General features: G+C 36.7%; 1 protein-coding gene across 1 annotated transcript in view; it reads right to left on the minus strand.

Annotated features, from left to right (window-relative positions):
• Positions 1-814: 814 nt before the first annotated feature.
• ZBBX (zinc finger B-box domain containing) overlaps positions 815-23,656 on the minus strand; it is a 48,774-nt gene continuing 25,932 nt past the window's right edge. The window contains exons 8-20 of the mRNA XM_060767577.2: positions 22,988-23,167; positions 22,382-22,559; positions 21,723-21,843; positions 21,101-21,240; positions 19,309-19,412; positions 16,743-16,819; positions 15,617-15,765; positions 14,644-14,918; positions 11,533-11,692; positions 9,946-10,098; positions 8,578-8,814; positions 7,318-7,447; positions 815-5,530 (exon numbers count right to left, since the gene is read on the minus strand). Coding sequence (XP_060623560.2) covers positions 5,458-5,530; positions 7,318-7,447; positions 8,578-8,814; positions 9,946-10,098; positions 11,533-11,692; positions 14,644-14,918; positions 15,617-15,765; positions 16,743-16,819; positions 19,309-19,412; positions 21,101-21,240; positions 21,723-21,843; positions 22,382-22,559; positions 22,988-23,167 — 1,977 coding nt within the window. The 3' untranslated portion in view covers positions 815-5,457. The remainder of the gene's footprint in view (positions 5,531-7,317; positions 7,448-8,577; positions 8,815-9,945; positions 10,099-11,532; positions 11,693-14,643; positions 14,919-15,616; positions 15,766-16,742; positions 16,820-19,308; positions 19,413-21,100; positions 21,241-21,722; positions 21,844-22,381; positions 22,560-22,987; positions 23,168-23,656) is intronic.

Genomic DNA, 23,656 nt, shown 5'->3' on the forward strand with positions numbered 1-23,656 from the left:
AATCCAATTGTTAGACCTCAGTAGAGTAGGTTATTGAAATTTTGAATAGCAAGTCAACAATGATATAAACTTTATTTATTCAGTTTCAAGTAAGTTCAATGCTTCCCAACTTGGTTTGGGAAGGCAGTCTTTAAAAATATCTTGTGCTTTGTTTAATCTTTCCCTGTGAATTATCATTGTTTATTGTTCCCCTGTGTGTGTTGGAGAGGTTATTCACCACTGAATCTCCAGAATGCACAACAAAAGAACACTAATTTGAAACACATCAACGCAACTAGAACTTTCACTCACCAAACAAATTAAACCCATTTGCCAAGGTCCCACAAGGTTCAGGGGCTTCAGCCAGCCCTTCCTTCCTGTTAAGATTTGGAAATTACTTGACATTTTCTAAATCATATCAGAGTTAATACCTCTGGCCTAACCACATGTAAAGGAATTAAGCCACTGTATTTATAGTGTGGTGGATAATGCAATGGGCGTAGTATATAGGTTGTAATTATACTGAGATTAATGAGAGATGGGGGTTTGGAGATACTGCTGCAGGTAATGAGGATGAAGAAGTTATAAAGTTTGTATATTTTGCATATACTTTGTGTTGTCGAAAGCTTTCATGGTCGGAATGCTTCTGGAACATGGTCATACAGCCCAGAAAATTCACAGCAACCCTGTATATTAGTGTTTCTCAACCAGGGTGTCAGGACTCCTGGGGGTGTCAGATGGGTCACAAAAGACCATCAGAAAACAGTATTTTTTGCTGGTCATGGGAGTTCTGTGTAGGAAGTTTGGCCCAATTCTATCATTGGTGGGGTCCAGAACACTCTTTGATTGTAGGTGAACTATAAATCCCAGCAACTACAACTCCCAAATGTCAAGGTCTGTTTTCCCCAAACACTCCCAGTGTTCACATTTGGGCATATTGATTTGTGCCAAGTTTAGTCCGGATTCATCATTATTTGAGTCCAGTGTTCTACCTGGATGTAGGTGAACTACAACTCCAAAACTCAAGGTAATGCCCACCAAACCAGTCGCCTGCACCAAGATCCCTCCCTTCCTTTCTTCAGCCCTCCCTCTGAGCATGGCCTACCTTCGGGGCCGTCTTCAGCTATTCTGACCACCATGGAGGCTCCCCTCAAGCTCCCCCAATGCCCTTGCATTGTCTGCTCCAGGCCTAAGTGACAGCAGTCCTTTGGTGGGTGGGTGGAGAGGACAATACTCTGGTCTCTCTCTTTCTACCTGTATCTCCTGGTATGGCCACTATCTTGGAAGGGGCTTATAACTTGGATCTGGTTTGCATGTTGAATAAAAAATCAGACAAGCGGTGGCTTGTTACTCGAAAAGCTTGCAAATTGAAATGGTCATAAGTTCAAATTCCACTGTATTTAGCTTTGGATAAACTAAATGCAGGGAAGGGTTAACAGCCCTGCAGTGTTTGTTTTGCTGTCTGTGCCGCTCTTAGAAGATTTCACCTCCCTTTCTGTCCCTGTGATAATTGGATTTTGAAAAATTGGTTTGTTGTGTAAATAAGGATTGGTGATAAAGCTTCAGTCGAGACACCTTTCCCACATCATAACTCTCAGAAGGAATGACTTTCCCTTCTGAGGGGTAGATTTGTCACACTTGCTTTTGCCTAACCCCTGTTCTTAACTTTGAGTCATTTGTAACTCAGGGACTGCCTGTAGTGATATTCCCTCCTGCATCCTACATTGTACACCTGTGTGTGCAAACACATCACCTGGTCCCTTATTCCTGATGCTGCCCAGGGACACGAGAAGAAGCAGCAGTAATGAAGGGCACGGTCCAGTATGAACAGGATCTTACAGATAGTATTTTGGTTACTTTTTTATTCATGGATTATCAACTTTATTCACAAAGCATTCATAATTTTGAAAGAATGTTGTATAATCATGAATAATTAAAGTGAAAGCATACAATTGAGCCAGGGGAAGTAATCTGAGAAAGGTTAATGACTTAAGAAAAGGGAACCACTACTACTCAAACCCATTTCATACATTGTTTAGAAATGTCCTTTGTTCTCACTAACAAGCAGAAAATATTCCAGTCTTGCCTTTTTACTGCAAGAGATTCAAAGGCAGCAAGCATCAGCAGGAACTATATGTCAACTCTTGCATGACAGCAGTGATTAATTTCTTTAATGATACATGTAAATGAAGCCCAACACTACTGACAGGAAAACAAACACTGACAAGAAGAGAGAGCTAATGTTGGTAACAATCTCAGAAGTACAGGAAACCAAAAAAAATGATAATTAATATTCACAGGACATTCAAGTGATTGATCATTCTACCATTCTTACATAAAACTGCATAGATAAATGAACTTTTGTGTCATTAACTTTAGCCAATGAATCCATATTTGTCAATAAAACAGCAAAATGTGAATCAAGTGCCACTGATCACAGAAGATTTTTACTATGGTGCTTGAGGCAAATGTTGAGCACACTAGAGTCCCTTTGTAAAATACACTCCGTATGAAGAGAGCCTGGTACTGCACTGTGAAAGGGGCAATGGGGATAACTCTGGCAATGAGATCTTGTTGAAAGTTAGAAAGAGGGGTTTTTGAAGCAGACAGCTGTGACCTCCCAGATGCCCTAGCAGTTACATAAGATCTAGCTAGCACAGCTAAGGTTTAAGAATTACAAGAGTTTGTCTTGGCAAATCTGAAGAACCACAGTTGTCTACTCTTGCTCCGTACTGGAAAAGTGACAGGCAAGCATTTCCACATGTAGAACTATGAACATTCATCCATTTCATAGTTCACCAATGTGTCTTGCTGACAGCTGCTGTAAAGTAGAAATCTGATCTTTCCCTCCAACAATCACTGGAAGATAGTGGTATCAGGTGATTGTCAATGACCTCTAATATGAACAGCTAACACTTAAAATAGGTGTGGCTATCACATCAACAATAATAGACTTGCACTGGGATTTCTTTGACCTGTTGTTACTTGATAAACAAGGGACCTTTACTCTCTGATGCTGGTAGTGATTTCCATTAATGAATTGTTTCATCAGTTACCAATGGTGAGGATGAGTTCTCCTACAATGCATCCTAACTTGCCCAACTGTTGGCTACAATTGAGGTCAAGAAGAAGTGCTTCTCCAGATCAAACATTCTATTTTTCCAAGCCCTAGCAATTTATAGTGAATGCTCTATTCTGGAAAATACACAGCAGCAGATGAAGACGTTCTCTCTCCCCTCACTACCTGTGCTTACAATTCTGAAGGCTCTCTCTTCACACACACACAATGCTTCACTTATCTATTTTTAAAGTTTGTCACAACATAGCCCACCAGGAATTCCCAGTAATCCTTTCTCCACACCCTTAATTTGGAAAAAAAATCAATTTAAAAAAGGTATTTTTTAAAAAAAAACACTCTTTTCTCAGGCCTTTCACAGGCTGATGGTGGCTTGCTACAGGTCACTTACATGCTGGAGAAGAAAAAAAAACAGCATGGGGAGGTCAGGGCTTTTTTTAAAAAAAAAAATGGGCAGTCGTAGCCTTGAGAGGTCTCTGGATGACAAAAGTGGCTCTTACCACTCCAGAAATGTACATCCCTATTATAAAGCATCCAACCACATATAGCCAACCATGACCTCTTTTCTATAGAGCATAATCAGGACGCAGAAGTAGAGCTGGCTAATGGACTAACAAGAAGGTATCTGTTAGTTACACAGTTGGATATAACTGCAATTTAAATATGATTAATGGGAGGCAGAAAATGGATTGCAATGAAAAAAGTGCATTTCACCAGGAACTTTCCAAAAATGTGTTTTAAAAGGCCATATGAACGCACCGGAATACATATACCAAGTCAATGGTTTAATGGTTTCCCCAGCCCTTATAACAATGACTTTTGAATCTGAGAGGTTTTTAAGGGGTATGTTGGGCAGAAACTGCCTACTTGTGGAGCTATATGACAGTACTAATGAGGAATTTTCAATGCAATGCAATCTTGCAGAAAAAATGCTGGAAATGTTACAGGTAACTTTCTACAGCAAATGTCAAGTGGCTCAATATAGCAGGAGGGAAAATGTCTGTGAGTTAGGTATGTGCATTTCCTCAAATCTACAGGTTTAATCTAATCACATTCTCTTTGCAACAATTGCCCATGGTCTCTGACATTACTACTAGAGGGGGACCCATAGTAATACAGTAACATTCAGAGAAAATAAAACTATCCTGTTTTAAACAATACTTTATACTATTTTATATGTAATGCTATATTGATATGCTTTTACAGTACAATCTTACTTTAAAGCATATATTTTCAGAAAGGATGTTACGCAGTTGTAAAAATACAATTAATAAGATAAATAGCTAGTGAAATCCTGCTCCAAAAATATACTTAGTGTCTTTAACCTGACATTTTCGTTTGGTGAAAATACAACTATTTCAAAATGATGTTTTTTGGTAGCTGAGTTTTGGTTAAATTTGATGATTTAGCTATCCTTTTTATGTTCTCTTTTTGTTCAGTTTCTGTTCAGTTCTTTTTATTGCTGATATTTTATGTATTATTATATTTTCGTATGTTTCTATTTCACCTCAGTTTCTTTCTGTAAAATAAATAAAGGGTAATTTAAAATAAGACATGTGACAGTGATGTATCACTAGATATCTAAAGAGATCTGGCTGGCCTCACTGTAAGATCTATAATGTATGAGTGCTACATTTCAAAAATTAAGGAAAGAAAAAAATATTGTGTCTTTCATGAAACAACTGTCCATTATCATGAACAATATGTATGCCTGAAGTGGTTGACTAGTCCTGTATTATGTCCTTAACCACTACTTGTTTAATAAAGATACTGCTTCTCCTTTATCCCATCCACAAGTTCTAAAGAAAGTTTCAAGGATCTGGTTTAAAACTGAATTGAGTCCTCAAAAGGAATACTTTGCTTGTTTCCAAATCAAAGGCTCCTCCCTAAACTACAAACCCCAGAATTCTGCAGGAGGCAGCAACCGGATTTAAAGTGGAATTATTCTCTAGTTTGATGAGGTCCTTGGAGGTTGGAAAGCACTGCAACTGTAGATGTTCACTTGTTACTTATCGGCACATTTATCTACTGCATTACACTAATAACTTGACAAGTTACAGCTGAAATAACAGGTCAAAATCCAGACAGCTATCTCAAGGAACAGGAAAGCTTCACAACAGCTAATCTTCTCTGGATGAACATTCTTCCTTTCCTTACCCAGCATATACAAGGTTAACTGATTGTTTACAAGAAGAGGTCATCAGAATAATGAAATAGAAAAATCCACTCTTTTTGTTGTAGTTGATGCTGCTGCTATTTTGTTCCAGGATCAACATGCACTTTATCCAATTACTTGAGATTAATTTTCTCTCAAATTTAGTTAATCCAACACCTTGGCCTGTTGACTCAAATGCAAAATTGTACCAGATTACGATTCCTCTTTCTGTAATCATTTTCTCTTCTCAATGTAATTCTATCACCTCCTGCTTGTCCCTTTGGTCTTCCTCATCATCTGTATGGCTTTCATCATACATTCTAGAAATGAAACATTATTACAAATGCTCAGTATCTCAGAAAACACACATGTAAGAAAGATAAAAATGCAAATACATATTAAATAATGCTCCAGAAGAGATATGTAATCATTGCTCTTTCTGAAGGGCTTGTACTGGTACAGATCATGCAATCAATGGCTATCCACCAAAATGATCCCAAAAGATGCAAATTAAATTTAGATGGTGACTCATCAGACCTCCTGGAGATCTAAAATGATGATGCTTTTTTTTTTTATGTCTGGCTACAGAAATGCCAGACACTGTGTGGCTACCCCTTAGTGTCCCCTAGCTACTAAATAGCCATGGCAGGAGGAAAGCATTTTTTTGGGGGGGGGGGCATTGTTTATCAAAACAATGCCAGATTTGGTCTACTGTCTTCCACAAAACAAGGATCAAAACATTTTGGAGAAGTCTAAAAAAGCAAACATATACCAAAAAACCCTTCATGATTTCAGCCAATGGTAGGAATCTGAAATTGTTCATTCTTGCATGAACAAAATAAATTGACAGTGGCTGGATCCTAAAGGGTGCCATGACTTTACAAGCCTAGAAGGCACCAGTACTATAGATGGCAATGCAGTGTCAGGGATAAACAGACTAAAAGAACCATTGAATATAATGCACCTCAATCTTGAAGGTCTGCATTATAAAATAATGTAATGTGAGGTGGCAGTGGCTGATAAAAGGCTGGTGAGAAATTGGCAGAAGGTGTGGCTTCCCACCAATCTTTTTGTCTTTTGTGACCACTGCTGGTGTCCCATTAGCTTTTTGTGACCAATGTCACTTCTCCCTCCTCTGTGTACAGTCAGAATCTCTTGTGCTCACTAGGCAGTCCTTCAAGATTAGGAGCACAATATGAGAGGAAGAGGGCTTAACATTTCTACAGCTCTGACACCTATCGTGAATCTGCAGTATTTGCCCAGCATATGCCTTTGCGTATGAGGCAATCTCCCATGACCAATAACAGCTTAAGAAGTAAGGATTTATTTTCAGGGTTGAGATGGGAAGAAAAGATTAAAATCCTTAACATCTCAATCTAAATTTCTCCCATGCTCCAATATCTTATATTTCCAATTTTAAAACCAATGAAATTCTGAATGACACCTTTATGTCCTACAACAGCTTTACAACAGGAACAAGATTAAATCACAAGTGGTTTTCAGCAGCTGTTGAATTCACATTACAAACCAGACAGAGGAACAACCACAGAAATTCCCTAATCATAAACACATGAGATTTTGTTAGAGACCTTTTAATTCAGAGGCATCCAACAAAGAATTATTATGTGCTGTATAACAATAATTTAGTAATTTCCTAATAGTTGTGGAATGTTGTCATGGGCATGTGAGAGGTTGGTAAGAAGTAACTCAAGCAGACAAAGGACTGGACGCAGAAAAAAGTGCTTGTGGTGATCTTTGTAGGCTTTGAAAAAAACTGGCTGATTTGTTATTAGAAGACAGACTCTATTTTTAACAAAAACTGAAAAAGGTTAATGCTGCCAAACCTTGCATAATTAAGCATTTCTCGGATGAGCTAATAATTGGGAAACAAACTATATTAGCCAATAATTAGGAAAAATAAATTAACCTACAGAACACCGCCATTTATCTGCCAACCACGGAGAGTAGTCATTGTAGAGAAAATTCAGCACTAAAACACCAGGCACATACAAAATACTTTTCATGTTACATGGAAGGTAAAATGCTATCCTTTATTTTTATCAATTTCTTGCATCTTTGTTTGAATTCAATAGGAAGGTTACTTTACCTTATAGCATCACCTTTGCTGTAGTTATTTATTTCATGGTTATTATGGAAATCAAGAAGGTTTTGATATGTCATCTTTGAATGTCTGTTGAAGTCATCAGAAGTTAAGCCATTCAGTTTTTCCCAAGGATCTGAAATTTTGTAAGATTCAGAAACAGGCAATGAAATTCTCGCAGAACATGAGGAATCTATCAAAGTGCGACAACTATGTATTTCAGAAATGAGAAAAATATTCCAGCTTGAAATATTGGTAGAAGCTCTCCAATGCAGTATCAGTCTGTAGTATATAAATGCCTCTATTATTATATTCTCACGGGAGCAGCCCACGCTGCCAGTTCAGCACTTTAGTGCTAAATTGGAAGTGACAGTAGAACTGCATAAAAACCAGGAAGCATCACACTGCACAAGGCTGTACACAATATCCTTATCAAATGACTGTGCCACCCTGACTGATCCTGCAATTCTCCCTATCTGCTGCATAGATTAACAGAGAACGACACAGCTGCTGTGCAGCTTGGAAATGTTACATATATTGAAGGATTTATATTTATGATCCTTCAAAAACCTGAAGTAGAACTGTCTATGCTTTGGCTTTATTTAAGACTTTATTGCATAAAGGAGGCAAACTGGCATTGAAGGAGGGCCATCACATTTGGTTCTTATTGCACAATGCCATGTAAAACTGGTTGCCAATCTGCCCTCCCTGCAAGAAATCTATCCTTTCGGGAAAATCCATCAATGGTGTGCGATTGCAACATGGTTGTGGCAATGTCTTGCAGAATGAGCCCAGCTTCTTCTGTGCAGGCATGCCAGCACAGAAGTGATGTCAGGGAGCAGGACTGTCCTGCAGCCCCACTCTCCCCCTTGAAGTAATTGATTTAAAGGGTTTTAGGAAAAATATTATTGTGAAATCACTTGTAAGATAGTTGAAAACAAAACCTTAAAGGAGCAGCAGAACTGCAGGAAGGCAGAGTTTAATTTCTAACAGGAGATATAGCTGTGGGTCTACAAAGCAATGAATTGTTACAACTGTGCAACGATAAAGAAGTGTGATGGTGGAAGTGATCATCCCAATAACTTGTCAGTATTCCTGAATGTGCAAATGTTGTGGGATAGCAGCTTCATGTAATAAAGTCCTTAGACTTTCCTAATGCTTAGGAGCTTTATTTGCTCAGAGCAATACAACCTGTTGAATTGGTATTCCCCCCACGAACACTATTACCAAAGTAACATTTCAAGATGTACATTTAAACATAATTACCTGAGTTACTTTGCAATTCGTCTTCTAAATCTGCTAAGGCTTTTTGATCGATACTGTACTCCCAAGAAGGATCATCATGCTCACTGATATCAATGCCTTCAATTTCTGAAATTTCAGAAGCAGCTCGAGATAAAGGCAAGCTATCTGGGCTTTTGGGCCATGCCTCGAGGACTGAAGAAGCACAAAAAGTGTACTTAATGGGAATGTTTGCAGAAAAGGGTCTTGGAGAAGCACTTCCTGAAGTAAACATGAAAGAGAATCTGCTGTTAATAACTTTTTAATATTTCCTTTTATACATAACTCTGCTCTAGTTCATTTTTAATTTCTGATAAAAGGTCTCATGCTCAAAAACAGTGCAGTAACTACTGTACTCTCAAAGCTAGCAACCTCAAAAGTAATCTGGACAAGTCAAAACAATATTTCAGGGGATCCTTCAACACATTAGTATAAAGCATGAATGCGGCAAAAGGGTATCTGGGAATGTGTACGTACGTGCACATGCAACAAATTTGGTTGTGGTGAGAATAGATGACAAATTTGTCATTAGTGTTGTACAATTTCTTGAACAGCTTTCAGTTTCTATTGAACTATATACAATATTTCAATCACAATGGTTTTGAAAGAGATAAATGATAGCCACAGCAGGATGTTCAAGTGTGGTGGGTTCCTGTTCAGGATTCTGGCAACCTACACATTTCCTTTTCCAGATTATTCCATTTTAGTCTCTATTATTAATTGGGCTACACAAAAATACATGTTCAGAGTATGTGTTCACTGTAAATATATATACATTTTTAATGTAACACATTTGTTGATAACTACTTCTTTCTTACAAGCTTGTCCCTGTTTTCTTTCTCAAAGATGATCAGGAATCTGAGGAAAGATATACTTGTGAATTAAGTAAATGGAAGACTTACTGAGTGAGAAAACTGTGCCCTAAAATATACTATACCAGGTATAGAGGGAGAACACAGGGTCGCCGTATAAAAATGCTGCCAGAGACTTCAATTCTAGAATAGTAGGACAGGAAAGTAGGACAATGTAGCAAAAATCATTGCTGTAACCAGGTTTGTGACAGTGCGAAAAATGTGCAGAACACTGTAAATTGATGACACTGTTCCTCATAAAACAGAGTAGAGCTATAGTTCAGTACTGAACTTTCCAAGAATAAGCTAGGCCAATGAACATGACATTTCAGAATGGATCATTCAGAAAAAAAATCTGCCACATTACTTTCAGTTTCCAGATTGCAAGATAGTATATTAAGAAAGGACTGTTGTGGCATGTACACCTTTGCGTCAAATGATAGATTTGTCCCTGGATAGTTCTGCATTTTGCTTTCAAACAATAAACAAGCAGTACTCTAACCCATGGATAAGACTGAAAGAGAAGCTCCAGGGCTTGGGCTTTGTCTTCCGCATCTACTTAATGGTCTGGTCTGCTCAATTTTCAAGACATCTTGCACAACACACTCATCAGCACATTCACTTAAGCTTAAGTGTTTCATCCACTTTTCCATCCCTAAAGTTGAAAAGACATGCAATTAAGAAGACCTTGAATATTCAGCTTAATTAAACATTTTCTACATTTGCACAGCATATAGTTGTCTTTAAACAAATCAACCCAGAATATTTGACATCGTTGCCAATTCCAGCAAAAGTATTTCTGAGTATCACTAGGGTTTTCCTTCTCTTGTCCAATCCACTCACTCTGTTACCTTAAAGACAACATGATATGAAGGGATTAAGAAGGTGCCAACAACTAGACTCCAAATGAAGAAATTTTTCAGTTTCCACATTTACATGTGTCATCTACTGATGAAATCAGTTGCCCAGGGCCAATAAAGAAATACAGGATGCACACTTTCATTCAATATATTAATCTTTTGTTGTATGCAACTACATTTTTTTTGATTATTTGGAGGCACTTAGTTTAAATATTAAACAAGTTCTAATTAGTTAGTACTTGTTTAATAGGAGCTGGGGGTGATGACGGCCAACAGGGAGCTCTGGCGTGGACTGGTCCGTGATGTCACGAAGAGTCTGAACAGTTTATTTTTAGAGCTCCTGTTGCTTTCTGTAGTAAATAACAGTGGCTAACACAGACCATATGCCATCTACCTGTCACCATTTGCTTGCCCATAGAAAATCATGATCACCATATCTAAGAAATAGAGTGTTGCAATCTATCTGATGCATCTTTCTGAATCAGCATCCCAAATAACACCAGGAACAGGCCTAAAAACCAAGCTACCAAGATTTTTTTTTTGTTCAGCTGTATAATAAAAAATAAAATGTTGCCCTTCTGAAGGCAAATGGTAAAAGTATCAATTGCAAACTTTCACATTGTCAAAGAATGCAGATGCAATGTATTTCTTCATGCCTAGTTGAAGCCTGAAGTCCATTCCATGGTTAGTCTGTATTACACAAACTTTAACTTCAAAGGTACACAAAAACAAAATACAGATCTGTTTTAAGATGGCTAAGTACCTAGCTCATTAATTTTCATTTAACAATTGGGCTGTTTACCCAAGCAATTAATGTATCCCTGCTAATGGTTCATTAATAATTTCCCAGAAAGCTTGATGCACCTTGTTCTTAAAAAAGAAACCAGGTCTCATCAAAGCTTAGCTTCAAAGAAAAATCAAGAAATCTGCAGGTGACTGAAAACAATTAAGTATAACATGGCACTACTTTCAACTTGAACATAAAGGAATGACATATTTTGTCTCCTTGCTTTTACTGCTGTAAGTTTTTCTTGTCTTTTCTCAGCAAGTCAGTTACACCAATTAATGCCAAATTCACTGATACAAAATGTCCCAGACAAAACACATGCAGATAGAGATGCTCCTCTGTACTTAAATATGTAGCTAAGGCTACCATGCCCTAAAGTAAATGTGCTCCAGATGTAAGGTATGTGCAACTGGAAAAAATTCATTCTAGATTATTACTATACCTGAGAATGAAATGTTGCTGCTTGTAGAATGCCTCCCTATATATGGAGAAGGAAATGAGTCCATCATAACCTGCTGGCAGCTTGTACCCACAGTAAAAAATCCTTCAAGTCCTTGATATGGATGATGAATAGGCTTTTCCCTCTGGGCTACCTTTAAGAACTAAGAGAGCAAAGATTGAAAAGATAACATATAAAACAGTTGTAAAGCCACCTGCTATACATTCTGCTAGGCCAGAAAAAAGTGCAGCCCATGCTGACATTATGTGACCTCCGAGATAGTTCCACAAGGACCTTCAAATTCACTTAAAATTTTAGAGCACTTTAAATGTGACTTTTGCTCATGGGGTAATCTTTTTGTTTTCTATTTATCCTTTCTAATGCACAGAGACATGTGAATAAACCTTTGCTAACCCTTCAGAATCACTCCCCCTCAATTTCCTCTCCAAATGACAACAGCAAGTTGTATTACACCATTTTGGAGTAGAAACAAAGGAAAATGGGTCTTTTGACATGCTGGGGTGTACAGCCCACATAGGGTGAAAAGTTGGTTTTCTTGACCACCTCTATGCTAGCATATTCTATCTTTCAAAATGTGAAATATTCTGCCACTTGGTGCAGAAAGAAAACCTAATCATGGTTAGGGTTAACCAGGTTTTGTTGCCTTAACTTTGAGTAATATTGTATTCTACTGAAACATCCAATTGTCATATTCTGAGTCAAGCCATCCATAGGGTGGACATGGAAATAATAACTACTTGCTTATATTTCAAGACTTCAAGCATCGCTTCATATGATTTGTTTAGTACAGAGGAAATTCAATGCATTCTTAATCTAAATTAGAATAATAGAATTATAGAATTGGAAATGACAAAAAGGACCATCTAGTCCAATCCCTGTCATGCAGGAATACACAACTATAACATTCCTGAAAGAAGGCAATCCAATCTTTTTTTAAACATCACAAAAGGGCAGTCCATTGCTCTCCAAGGCAATCTATTTCACCGTCACACTCTCTTAAGAGTCAAGAGGTTCTTCTTAATATTCAGGCAGAATTTATTTTCTTGTAACTTGTTTGATCTCCTGCATTATATCTCTTCAGATCTTTAAATATGGCTGCTCTTTTCAAGGGCTTCTGTCAGATAAGCAAACTTAAAATCAAAGCTTCTATGATTTGCATAGTTTAACACCAGTTTTACATCCTGGATGACAGTCAGCTCCTAAGCATAGTATAACATGCCGCTATTGATCTATAGCTTCAACATTAAGTATATTGTTTAGTTTTCATAAGGATATTAAAAGGCTAAATTATATCATATGTATAGTCTTGGTCTTCTTCACATGTCACATAGGTTTCAGCAGCAGATGTCAAGATACAGAAATCTGCTTAGTTGCACAGATTGAAAATTGTGTATAAAAATGAAATATACAGTATATATAATTTAAAAGGTCACAAACTTGGAAAACCACAGCTATGCTAAGCTTCCTTACATTTGGGGGGGGGGGGGATACTGTAATACATTCAATGCCACCTATATCTTCAGAGATTGTACTAAAACATTTGGAATTGCTTTTGGGCATCAAACAGTGTTGTCCTGCTTTTCTTCAATATGTCCCTAATAATATTCCAAACTCCTCAACAGTTGGATAAGACCTCATCTTATCTATTTAAGGGAAGGAAAAAAGTCTCATAAAGCAGAAAGGTTAAAGTAGACAACAAGTAGTGTGGCTTCTGTTTTTAATTTTTACATTTGTGCAAAGGTTAAAGAGGCATTATTATAAAGTTTAGGACAATTTTTGTGTCAGGACTAATTCTGAAGAAGAAAAGCAATACAGAACTAAGAAATCTGAGCCATCCAGATGTTGACCATGTTCTTTCACCACTGGTCAATGCGGCACTCCAGTGACACCTGGATGGCTAGGGGATCCCTGAGAACAGTAGAGCAAATTATTTATCTGATTTTTTTCCTAATGATCTCACCTATAGATTTGTGGTTCCACCCAGACAGAACATACCTAGGTAGACTTTTTCAGCATGACCTAACTCAAAGTGCTGTTTTGGGAATAAAGTGGGGAAGGAGGAGAGCCAAGCATGCCTCCTTCAGTTTACTGAGTTTGGTGGGGATTAATTGTAATAACAAAATATTCCTATTGCTACCAATGGAAAGCACTTATAAGTAACACAGAATCAGTCTAGTATTGAATAAAGATGGGCACATGCTTCAAGATGGAAGGGGAAAATGTGGAAAGGGACTAAAGGGAGAATGGGTGTTGCTTCTGATCAGTCAATATCTTGGTACTTCCCTGAACAACTAGCATACAACCCTTTCTTACAAAAAAAAAATCCAATAGGGAAGGTAACCTTTAGACTGAAAATGTATCTCCACCATACACTAGGACAATTTGAATAATATATTCTATATTCTTTCTAAAAGCACACTCTCCTAAAAAGCTTTTGAACATCTATTTGTAAATTGGAGGGGAGCATGTCACCATTCTTTCTTTCTCTTGACAGCTGCTATTTTAGAATCCTGAAAGAAGATTTCCCTCTCAAATGTTTTAGGGGACAGACCACATCTCCCATTTTCCCAGTGATATTCAGCTGAATTTTGTTCATAGATGCATTCTGAGAAAAATATGTGAACGCTGGATAAACCTGTGCAATGGGTTTTCTATTTGTGATCACTTCTAGCACCTTTTCAAAAGCCAGCGTGTATAAAAATGGGACAGTATCTCTGTTCTACCTCCTTTAAGATCCTTGAAAAGACAGGGCATGCTGACAAACAATACGAAATAGAGTCACTGCTTCCATCCCCTTTGCCTCCATGCTTACAGTTCAAAGCCTTTTCAGAGACTTGAGAATATTTTCTCCCCTTGCGTCATGCCCTGTCCTATTTGACACCCCTCTTCCACACGCCCTGTGAAGACTGCAGAGATGAAAGGATTTGCGGGTTCCTTTGGAACAAATATGGCCTAATTCTTAAGATCAGGCTGAAAACGCAGCGTGCCACTCCAAGCCCAAGATGTACTCTACTACTGCAAGAAAAAGTGCCACAATAATGATTTAATGCATCCCAGAAAAGTAACAGTATAATTCTTTTTTATTCTTTTTACCACTGAGGACTTCATAGCAAGTGGTGAAGCTTCATTCAACTCCATGGGTGTCTTGCAGTCCTTGGGCAATTCCACTGCAGCAAAAGATTCAGCAGGAGCCAATTTGAGAGGACTAAATGTTTGCTCAGATGACATGCAAGAGCTTCTCTTTTTTTTCTTGGCACACTTTTCTTTCGTTATAGCTCTTTTTAAAGGGGTGCTGGGAAGCATTTCTTCTGCACCGGAACAGCCGCAAGCATCTTCAGTTCTTTCAAACCGAGAAAAAGGTGTTCTTGCTAAAGAAGTGGGCAAAGTGGGGTGGAGGGGTGGGACAGTATCAATTAAATCCTTGCATGTAGTCTCTGAAATAATTACTGTAAAATAGGCAAATTACACACCAGTAATGTTGGCTTACATATAAAACCAGGGTCGGCATTCACAGCAGCTATTAGGCAGATACAGCCTACATCATAAGCTGAAACTGTTGAATTACACGGACAACTGAGGACAAGGTTTCTATCTTCCCTCAGGCTCTATCTTATAAATTACAAATTTCTTAAAGGGTTAGTAAGAAAAAAATAGGTTGAGGTCACATAAAACTATCTTAAACTCTTAAAGCCTATGTGTTGGTTCATTTATCTATTTATTTCTTGTTAATTCACCATAATCCTCTTTTTCTTAAATGAGCTGTTTAGTCCATTTGTATTTCTAGCCATATATCCAACAGAAACACATCTAGATATGTTCCTGTCTCTTCTAGGAACCAGTAATATACTTCTACTTCTATATCCCATTTCTCAACTGGACACATTAGCAGCTTTTGTGAAGACATGTCCTCAGATATAAGTGAAAAATGCTTCTCAGTACTGGAATCCAGGAGCTAAAACATTAATTGAGCTTGCAAGTTGTGAACAAATTCAGATTAAATGCACTTGGAAAGGCAATGTTGACACAAGTCCTCCTTTAACAATGAAAACCAATGTTATAAGCTTACCTGTTAAAGTTTCTTCACATTTATTATGAAGAAAAGTTAAACACTTTTCACTTCTTACTGAAGAAGAAATAGGTGACCTTGTGGTAATATTGCTAGCTTGTGCCAGAAAAATGTCTGGTTCAGTTTTATGGCTTTTTGACATGGCACCACTTGAGATATGAGACAAAAATTGGAAGAGAAAAATGATCAGATTGCCACATTTAAGCATCTTCCTTTTGCATTCATAGATAGAATACACTGTATCTATATCTACAGTTAGCCCTTCATACTCATTGGAGTTAGGGGCACAGGACCCCTGTGAGAGTTTAAAAAAAAACACATATGTTTCTTTTTTAATCTGAGAAAACACTTCTCTAGGAATTCTAGGTTATCTAGCACAACTCTTTGATCAACTCCTGCTGGAAGATAATCATAGACTGACACTGGAGGACTTCAGAAATTCCTAAAGAGAATATTTTAATAAAATCTACAGAAGTCAAACCCACAAGTGAGGAAGGCCAACAGAATGTAGGTATATCTATCTATTTACCTTTCTAACCAACTACATTTCAGAAGGCTTATAATACTGTTAATATTGATTCTATATGAACAATTACATACCCATTTTGTAATAATATAAATGATTTTGATTAGTATATAACTAATTTTGTATTTGTACTCCATGAATATTGATAATAAATGTTTTCTTTTAAAAAGAGAATACAGAAATATTGTTATTCTCTTTAAAAAGAAATCAGTTTATGATGTAAAACATGTAAGCTACATTGTTTAGAAAAGAAAAATAAAACTAGGCTAAACATTCTAAGTAAGCTGCCCAGAAAATCATGACCTTTTTGCCTCTTCAATACTAGTCTTTGGCTATCACTCCAATACTTGAAATTTGGGTATGGTATTGATATATATATATATATATCTAATCATATATATATGGAACTTCCAAATATGTCCCTTATCTGGATTTGATTTGAATAAAAACGCCAAAAGACTAGGGCAAAGAAAGAACTCAGGATGCATATCAACCTATATTTGTGTACCTACATTTAGATAAAAAGCTGCACGTTAAGAAGGAGGAGGAGGAGGAGGAGGAGGAGGAGGAGGAGGAGGAGGAGGAGGTTGGAACAATTACCTGCTATCAATCAACTCATCAGATCCAGCTTCCATTACTACAAAATTAGTAGACTCTTCTGTCTCCACTTGGTAAGCCTTAAGAAGAAAAAAATGTCTCTTTGAGGGATGTATGACAGATTTAAAAAATGTTTCAAAAGTCATTACAAAATGGGGGTGCTAACACTTTGTTTCTAAAGTGTTTCTACAGTATAAGTGAAAATTTTGTTATTATAACTAGACTAATGAAATTTTGTTACTATTTCATTATCGTAAATTGAGCATAATTACATTACTATAATTGGGGAAACTTCAAGGGCTCCTTTCGCTTTCATTTCTAAAGCTATTGGGTGAAACTTGATACAATGATAGAACACATTTACCACTGTTAGTCCACCAAATTTCAGAATGTTTCACTAATCCACAGATTTTGTGGAATTTTCAAAGTGTTTATAAACAACATTTTAAATAATAAAGAAAATATGTTGCTAGTTTGAAAGTATTATTTCCTGTTTAATGGTCTAGTCCTTATATTATACTTCAGAAACTTTGTTTTTGTGGCACAAAGTATGTTAAATTGGTGGAAACTCAGCAAAGCAAAATGTCCTATAGTACAATGTCCCTCCCACAAAGACAAAGTTTTTGCAGTTTAATAAACTTTCCCCAAGCTTCTAGGATAGAACCAATTAGGAACTGACATTTATAATCCAGGAACAAAAATCATAGTAAATACACCATCAAAGCACCCCTGACAGATGGCCATCCAGCCTCTAAGCTAATTAATATGCTTGCCCATTGAGTTGGAGGGGACCACCAAGGGTCATCTAGTCCAACCCCCTTCTTCCAGGCAGAAGGGCACCATACAAACTCTCCTGACAGATGGCCAACCAGCCTCAAAACATGAATATGCTTCCCCTATTGAGTTGAAAAGGACCCCCAAGGGACATCCATTTAGGATTTCTTCCCAACCAGCACAGAGATTTACTAGAAATATCAGTCCTACTCTTTGCAGATTCAACAATTTATTGGAACTCAGGCTGGCAGCTGCTACGGGGGGACAAATCTCTCCCCCCCCCCATCCTGTTTGGGGTTTTCTGATACTGATGCATTCTGGGAAATGCAGTTTAAGGCCCTGCTACTTCCTTTCCTGCTCCTAATGGCAAGAGGCCAGTAATTTACAAAGGAATGGGAGCTTTTTTCACTTTGTTTTTCTTGCTTGCCATGAAAAAGAAGATCAAGCTGACTTTGGGAAGGAGACTTTCGAGATTTACAAAATACAAACAGAAATGTATTGGGTAAGTTTTGATTCTAAAGTTTTTAGTGCAGGTAATACAAATGTATCAGATATCACTTCGGATGTACAAAACTTCTGAATTTGCTTCTAACTTACAAAACCTTCAAAAATTATGCACATGTCTAATCTTTATATAAATGTATGCATAAGCCTGTTAATCCAGGGCCAGATGTGACAATGCACTCCATCCCCAAACTACAGAGCACAATTTTTCAGCCATTTTAATGAGGCAGAAATCACTTCAGCCCCACTGGACCATCACTTCACTGCCTGTATCATCATCATTGCTGCTACTACCTGAGGAAGACTCTACACAGTCGAAACTGATCGCTGTTTATAAACTTTGGGTTTAAAAAGGACTTACAAACTTTGATTCATTGAATTTCATTTACAATCTGTGGTTTACACAGTCCTCCGTGTGGAACATGAACTTTGTATGATATTGGACTCACAAACCTTGGTTATTAGAGAGATGCCTTCTATGTGTATGTTTGTTTATAATACACTGATCATATTCCTTTGGAGTCTGCTTTAGGAATTTTCTGTCTTTCCTATATAAGGAAGATTTTGGTTTAGAGACTTGTATTTTGTTAAGTGTACCTTGAATCTTCGACAAGCTTTGTTTTTACATTGAATGTTCTATGACTATAGCATATATATGAAAAAAATGCTTATGGTTTATATTATTGTATTATAATCTTGAATATAGTGGTCGTTTGCCTTTGAAAGTGAAATATATCATCTTCCTTAACATTATTTAGCACATTCCAAAATACCAAGAAACCTGGGTGAGTCTGGATTCAAAATAGTATTAGCTAACCTTTTGGTATACAGGAATATCCATGGAAATCTGCCACATTGTAATGCATTATATGTAATAATATAGAAATTTCATACAAAAACAGCTCCGAAATGTTTGAATAAAAAACATAAATCATGTCTAACCACCTTGACTATTTTAAAAAAATACAAGTTATAAATGCTGAAAAAAATGCATTCATCATTTAACTACTGTTCTTTCAAAACAGTTCAGTCCTTCTGAAATTATGGAGGCTTTTCCTCTCACCACTCATTATGTCCCTCTGGGTGTTACTGCAATCATATACTGTAATATAGGTCAGATGTGACTTGGTGATAGAGTCAATTAACTGCCATTGTGATACATAGTGGGATTGTATAGGTGGACAATAACATTGCAAACATTTCCATTAAAGATATAGTCTGATGGTTATTAAGCACAACACATTCAAACAAATAAAACCTGTATGGAATTGAACAGGTAGTATATACTTACATCTTCAAGAATTTTGATTTTCAAAGACGGCTCAGAATTCACAAGGTCAATCTGAGGCTCTTCTTTTATAAAAACATCTGTCCAATATTTCTTCATTTCTTCAGCTATAATAAAAAAAGTCCTGAAAGTGTTCATCTTTTGCATGTGTACTAAATAACTGCTCATGTGCAGCTGTATAGTGATTTTGACAATAATTTCACCTTGCCAAAGATGCACGCAAAGCAAGATTTCCTTGGCCTCATATTACAGGATTGAACAGCTGGAATAGTTAGGATGATATACTTGGCATTCAATGGGAACATCTCTATGTGAAATCATCATTTGCCTGGTAATGGTTTCATGAACAGAAAAATGTTGGAATGCAAAGAACCATATGGATAAGGTGATAACTATAGCAGTATAACTTGACAGGAAGGGGTGTGGGAATAGAAATCAGGTCAGCAATTAAAAAGTGGAGATGGAAGCAATATTTTTAGAATGAACCTGGATAGAATACTCCAGTTTTATATGAAACCTGTTTCTTTCCCCCCAGAATATGTAGCTGTATCTACGGACAATATGAATATAAATATTGGCTTATTTTGCACATGGCAGTGTAAAAATATCAAAACATTTCTCCTCACTTAGCAAGATTTTTCAATTATAATATACCATGGTTTTGCATATAACCATGCCAAATCTTTTACAAAAAAAGTTATAAAATGCAAACAATGTCATGGTGGTGACATGCTTTTCCCAAAGAGTGTCCCTTCATGTTAAGACACTTTTGTTTGGTGAGGACAAGAAAATTTGTGAATATCCTTTAGATTCCTATAAGAGAGCACCAAGCTTATTTAATTCAGTGGTCTCCCATGACTTAACAGCTAGACAGATTTGGCAAACAGGGATCTATTTTTTCCACTAAGTATCTTCTCAAAAGCAGAAAAAAGCAATTTGAGCACTTTTTTATCTCATTCTGGAAAAGTCCTCAATATGTTGTTGACTGCAAGTCCCATGACCCATAATCATCGAGTGTGTTGATTAAGATTGATGGTATTTAAAATCCAACCAAAAATATACAGAGCCAAAGGTTGCCCCTGCCCCCATCTACTACCACCTCTTCCCCAAACAATGCCTCAGTGTTATCAAAATTAGAGGTCCACAATATTATTGGCTGGTTCTCTAGACACCAGTGTCTTTGTGAGGTGAGATGGCATCTTCAGACTTTTACTTCTGATGAGAGAAACAGGCCCTCTCCTGCTGTATCTTTCCTTAAACAAACATGTGTGCAACTAAGTCATGATCCAAACCAGCAGGGAGCTGGAGAAGCAGACTCTTCTTTCAATTTGCAGGGATTTGGGATATTAGAAGATCCAGAAGGCCTTTCCTTCTGCCGATGTTTTCTCTTTTGTTCAGAATTCTAAGTGAGATAAGACTCCACTTCCTCTCCTCTATTTCTGCTAGGAACTGGTATGTAAACAGAACATCAGGCTGATGTTTATAGATCCCCAGTGACAATTTTCTATATACTGCATCTCTCATGACTAGCTGATACAGTCATTTTTGGTTAGTCAGGGTAGGCTCAGCAAAATGTTTGGTTGTCTTTTCTTGTCTAGGCAAAGGATAAAACAGCTGTATGATTGCTGAGCCCCACATTCTAGTTTTCCATACCATCGCAAATCTTTGTGTTGCACTGCTTACTCTTGTTTTACAAACTGCCCTTCCAAAGACCAATTAACAAATTGAATTCTTTAAATGCTTGCCTGCTGAAGAATATTGCATGCTCTATAATGTACCAAGAAGGTTTCCCAACCTGCAAAATGTACACTTGCTATTTCATCTTCGTCTTCTTCATCTTCTCCCACCCAACTATCAGGAGTTTCATTTGGCAATGTTTTTTCAAGTTTCAGTTCATCTGCTATAATGCTATCTGGTAATTTATCAACTGGAGTTCTAGGAAAGCAAAAAGGAAGTGCTAAGAACTATAGTCTTATTATACTTCATTAGCAATTTTGTCTTTACCGGCAGTATTCCAGCTATTCAGTATTCAGTTATTTCCAAAAGAGTGTTTCTGTTCTTACTGGGTTTCAATCAGAATGTACTGAACTATATTAGAATGAAAGAAACCTATAGGTCTTCCCAATAACAACAAAAATGCATTCAAATAATTTTCTTCTACTTAACACACAAATTGAAATCCACTGCAATTGCTTGCTAGTTATATTAAAGTTCTTCATCACATTATGCTGGTAACATAATGCCATGAGATTTCATGACATCTATCATGTCATTTGTAATAAGCGTTTTACACCAGTAATACTGGAAAAGAGTACTTTCATACATTATTGCATAGCTACTATGAAAATACTATCTTAAATAGGCAATTAAATTAGAAAATACATTTCCCTCATGTATTTCAGAAATCCAATGAATACCTTCTGTGCTTCTTAATCAATAATCTTTCCATATATTTCAAACTATCTTCTTTGAATTCAATTTCAATAGGTTTTTTCACAAGTGGAGGACTTGTCTGCACCTGACAAGTACCTGAATTTTCTATAACACAAAGAAAAGGATTAACTACCATTCAAATAACTCTATGACTCTAGCAGAAGTAATGAAACAGCAAAAAGTCTTATGGCACCATAAAGACTAACAAGCCGTATTGGTATAAACTTCCAAAGACTCCATCTCACTATATCAATACAACATTTTTGCAATGAAAAAAATGGAATAAAACACTCACAAAGAAAGTAATTTAGAGTAGTAATATTTACTGACACAAAATATAACTCTTATGAACACGATACTACAATTTGTGGAAAGAAGCTACATACTGATGTTAGCTCCCTGTATCTCCACCAAAACAGAAAACTAGTGTAATATCATCACCATTTTCATGCACCACAACAGATATATCTGTTTCGCCATTTTTGGGACATAAAATGAATATTGATATGACATGTGCATGGTTGCCAACATTTACAACTGAGACACTATCCCATTTTTTTCCTACTGACCATTTGAATGTGTATCTTAATAAAGCAGATTCATCTTTCTTTTCAATTATTAAGTAGCAATTAGTAAGCCATACCTGAACCAACTTGACAAGAACGTTCTTCCTTAGATTTCTGAGAACAACATCTATTTCTCCACTGATTTAGAGCTTCTTGAAAAGACTTTGCTGATTCTTCTTCATCATAAGTACCATCAAATAAAGACCCACCACTCTGGCTGTCAGACCTAATCTCAGAAGGTACTCTAGAAGCTTCCTGAATTCAATTCAAAAATTAATTTTGATTAAATTACAAAACTGTTTTCTCTCTATATATTTGTATCTATATGTAATTTATAAACCCCCCCTCTCTAATGGAACTGACAATATAAATTAAAAACAGAATAATGAAGCAATATGAAGTATTCAAGTTCAAAAAGAATTAAACCAGATTTGCAATCAAAACACTAATTCTAAAATATTAAATATTAAAACAAAACACTTAAAAGTACTAAAAACAATACACTTCATCCAGATATGTATAGAGATCTTCAGATACAGGATAAAAAATTGCCCTATTCCTAAAAATTAGATGCATTGAACCTAAAATGGATTACAAAATGAATTATGAGGTCAGTTTCGACAATGTATATGACAGAAGGTTTCTAGTGCTCAACATCTCTAAGAATAGATGTCTCAAATTACCTCAATATTACATGTTGGCATTTTTTGTAAAGGTGAAGGAAGGTGTAATGTATCTTCTAACATATCCTTGGTTTCTTTATTTTGCTCATTATTTATCCCGCCATTGGACTGTTCAGTATCGGTTGTTTTCAGGAAGTTCTGTGCAGCTTCAAGTTTCCCAATTGGCACACGTGTCGTTGTCTATGGACAAAAAGAACCCACACACTGAAATAAATACACACACACAAGTAAAGGAGGAATATCATTGCATTTTCTCCATTTTCTATGGCAGCCAAAAATTTCTAAATCCAATTATCACATGAATAGGAGGCAAGATAAACTCTTCTGAACAGGGGCACAGATAGCAAAACAAACACCACAGGGGTCTTAACCATTCCCTGTGCTATCTAAAGCTTATATAAATATATTTGGCTGGAATTACATTGTACCCGTTCCGACATATATACAAATCCAACTGAAGAACTAACCTACACAACCTATCTTGTTTGTAACTTGGGGACTGGCTGTACTTGACTTCTATTCTATTCTGCATTTATTCACAGGTGCTATATTTTCAATCTTCCCAGATCACAGTTGGCTCTTCATCTCACTTCTTCCTCCTTTCAGGCATTAAGAGTCAATTACTTAATTCCTGGTTTTCTTACATGTGGCACGACATATATTTTATTG

This window comes from Anolis sagrei, chromosome 3, assembly GCF_037176765.1.
Source record: "Anolis sagrei isolate rAnoSag1 chromosome 3, rAnoSag1.mat, whole genome shotgun sequence".
Taxonomy (NCBI): domain Eukaryota; kingdom Metazoa; phylum Chordata; class Lepidosauria; order Squamata; family Dactyloidae; genus Anolis; species Anolis sagrei.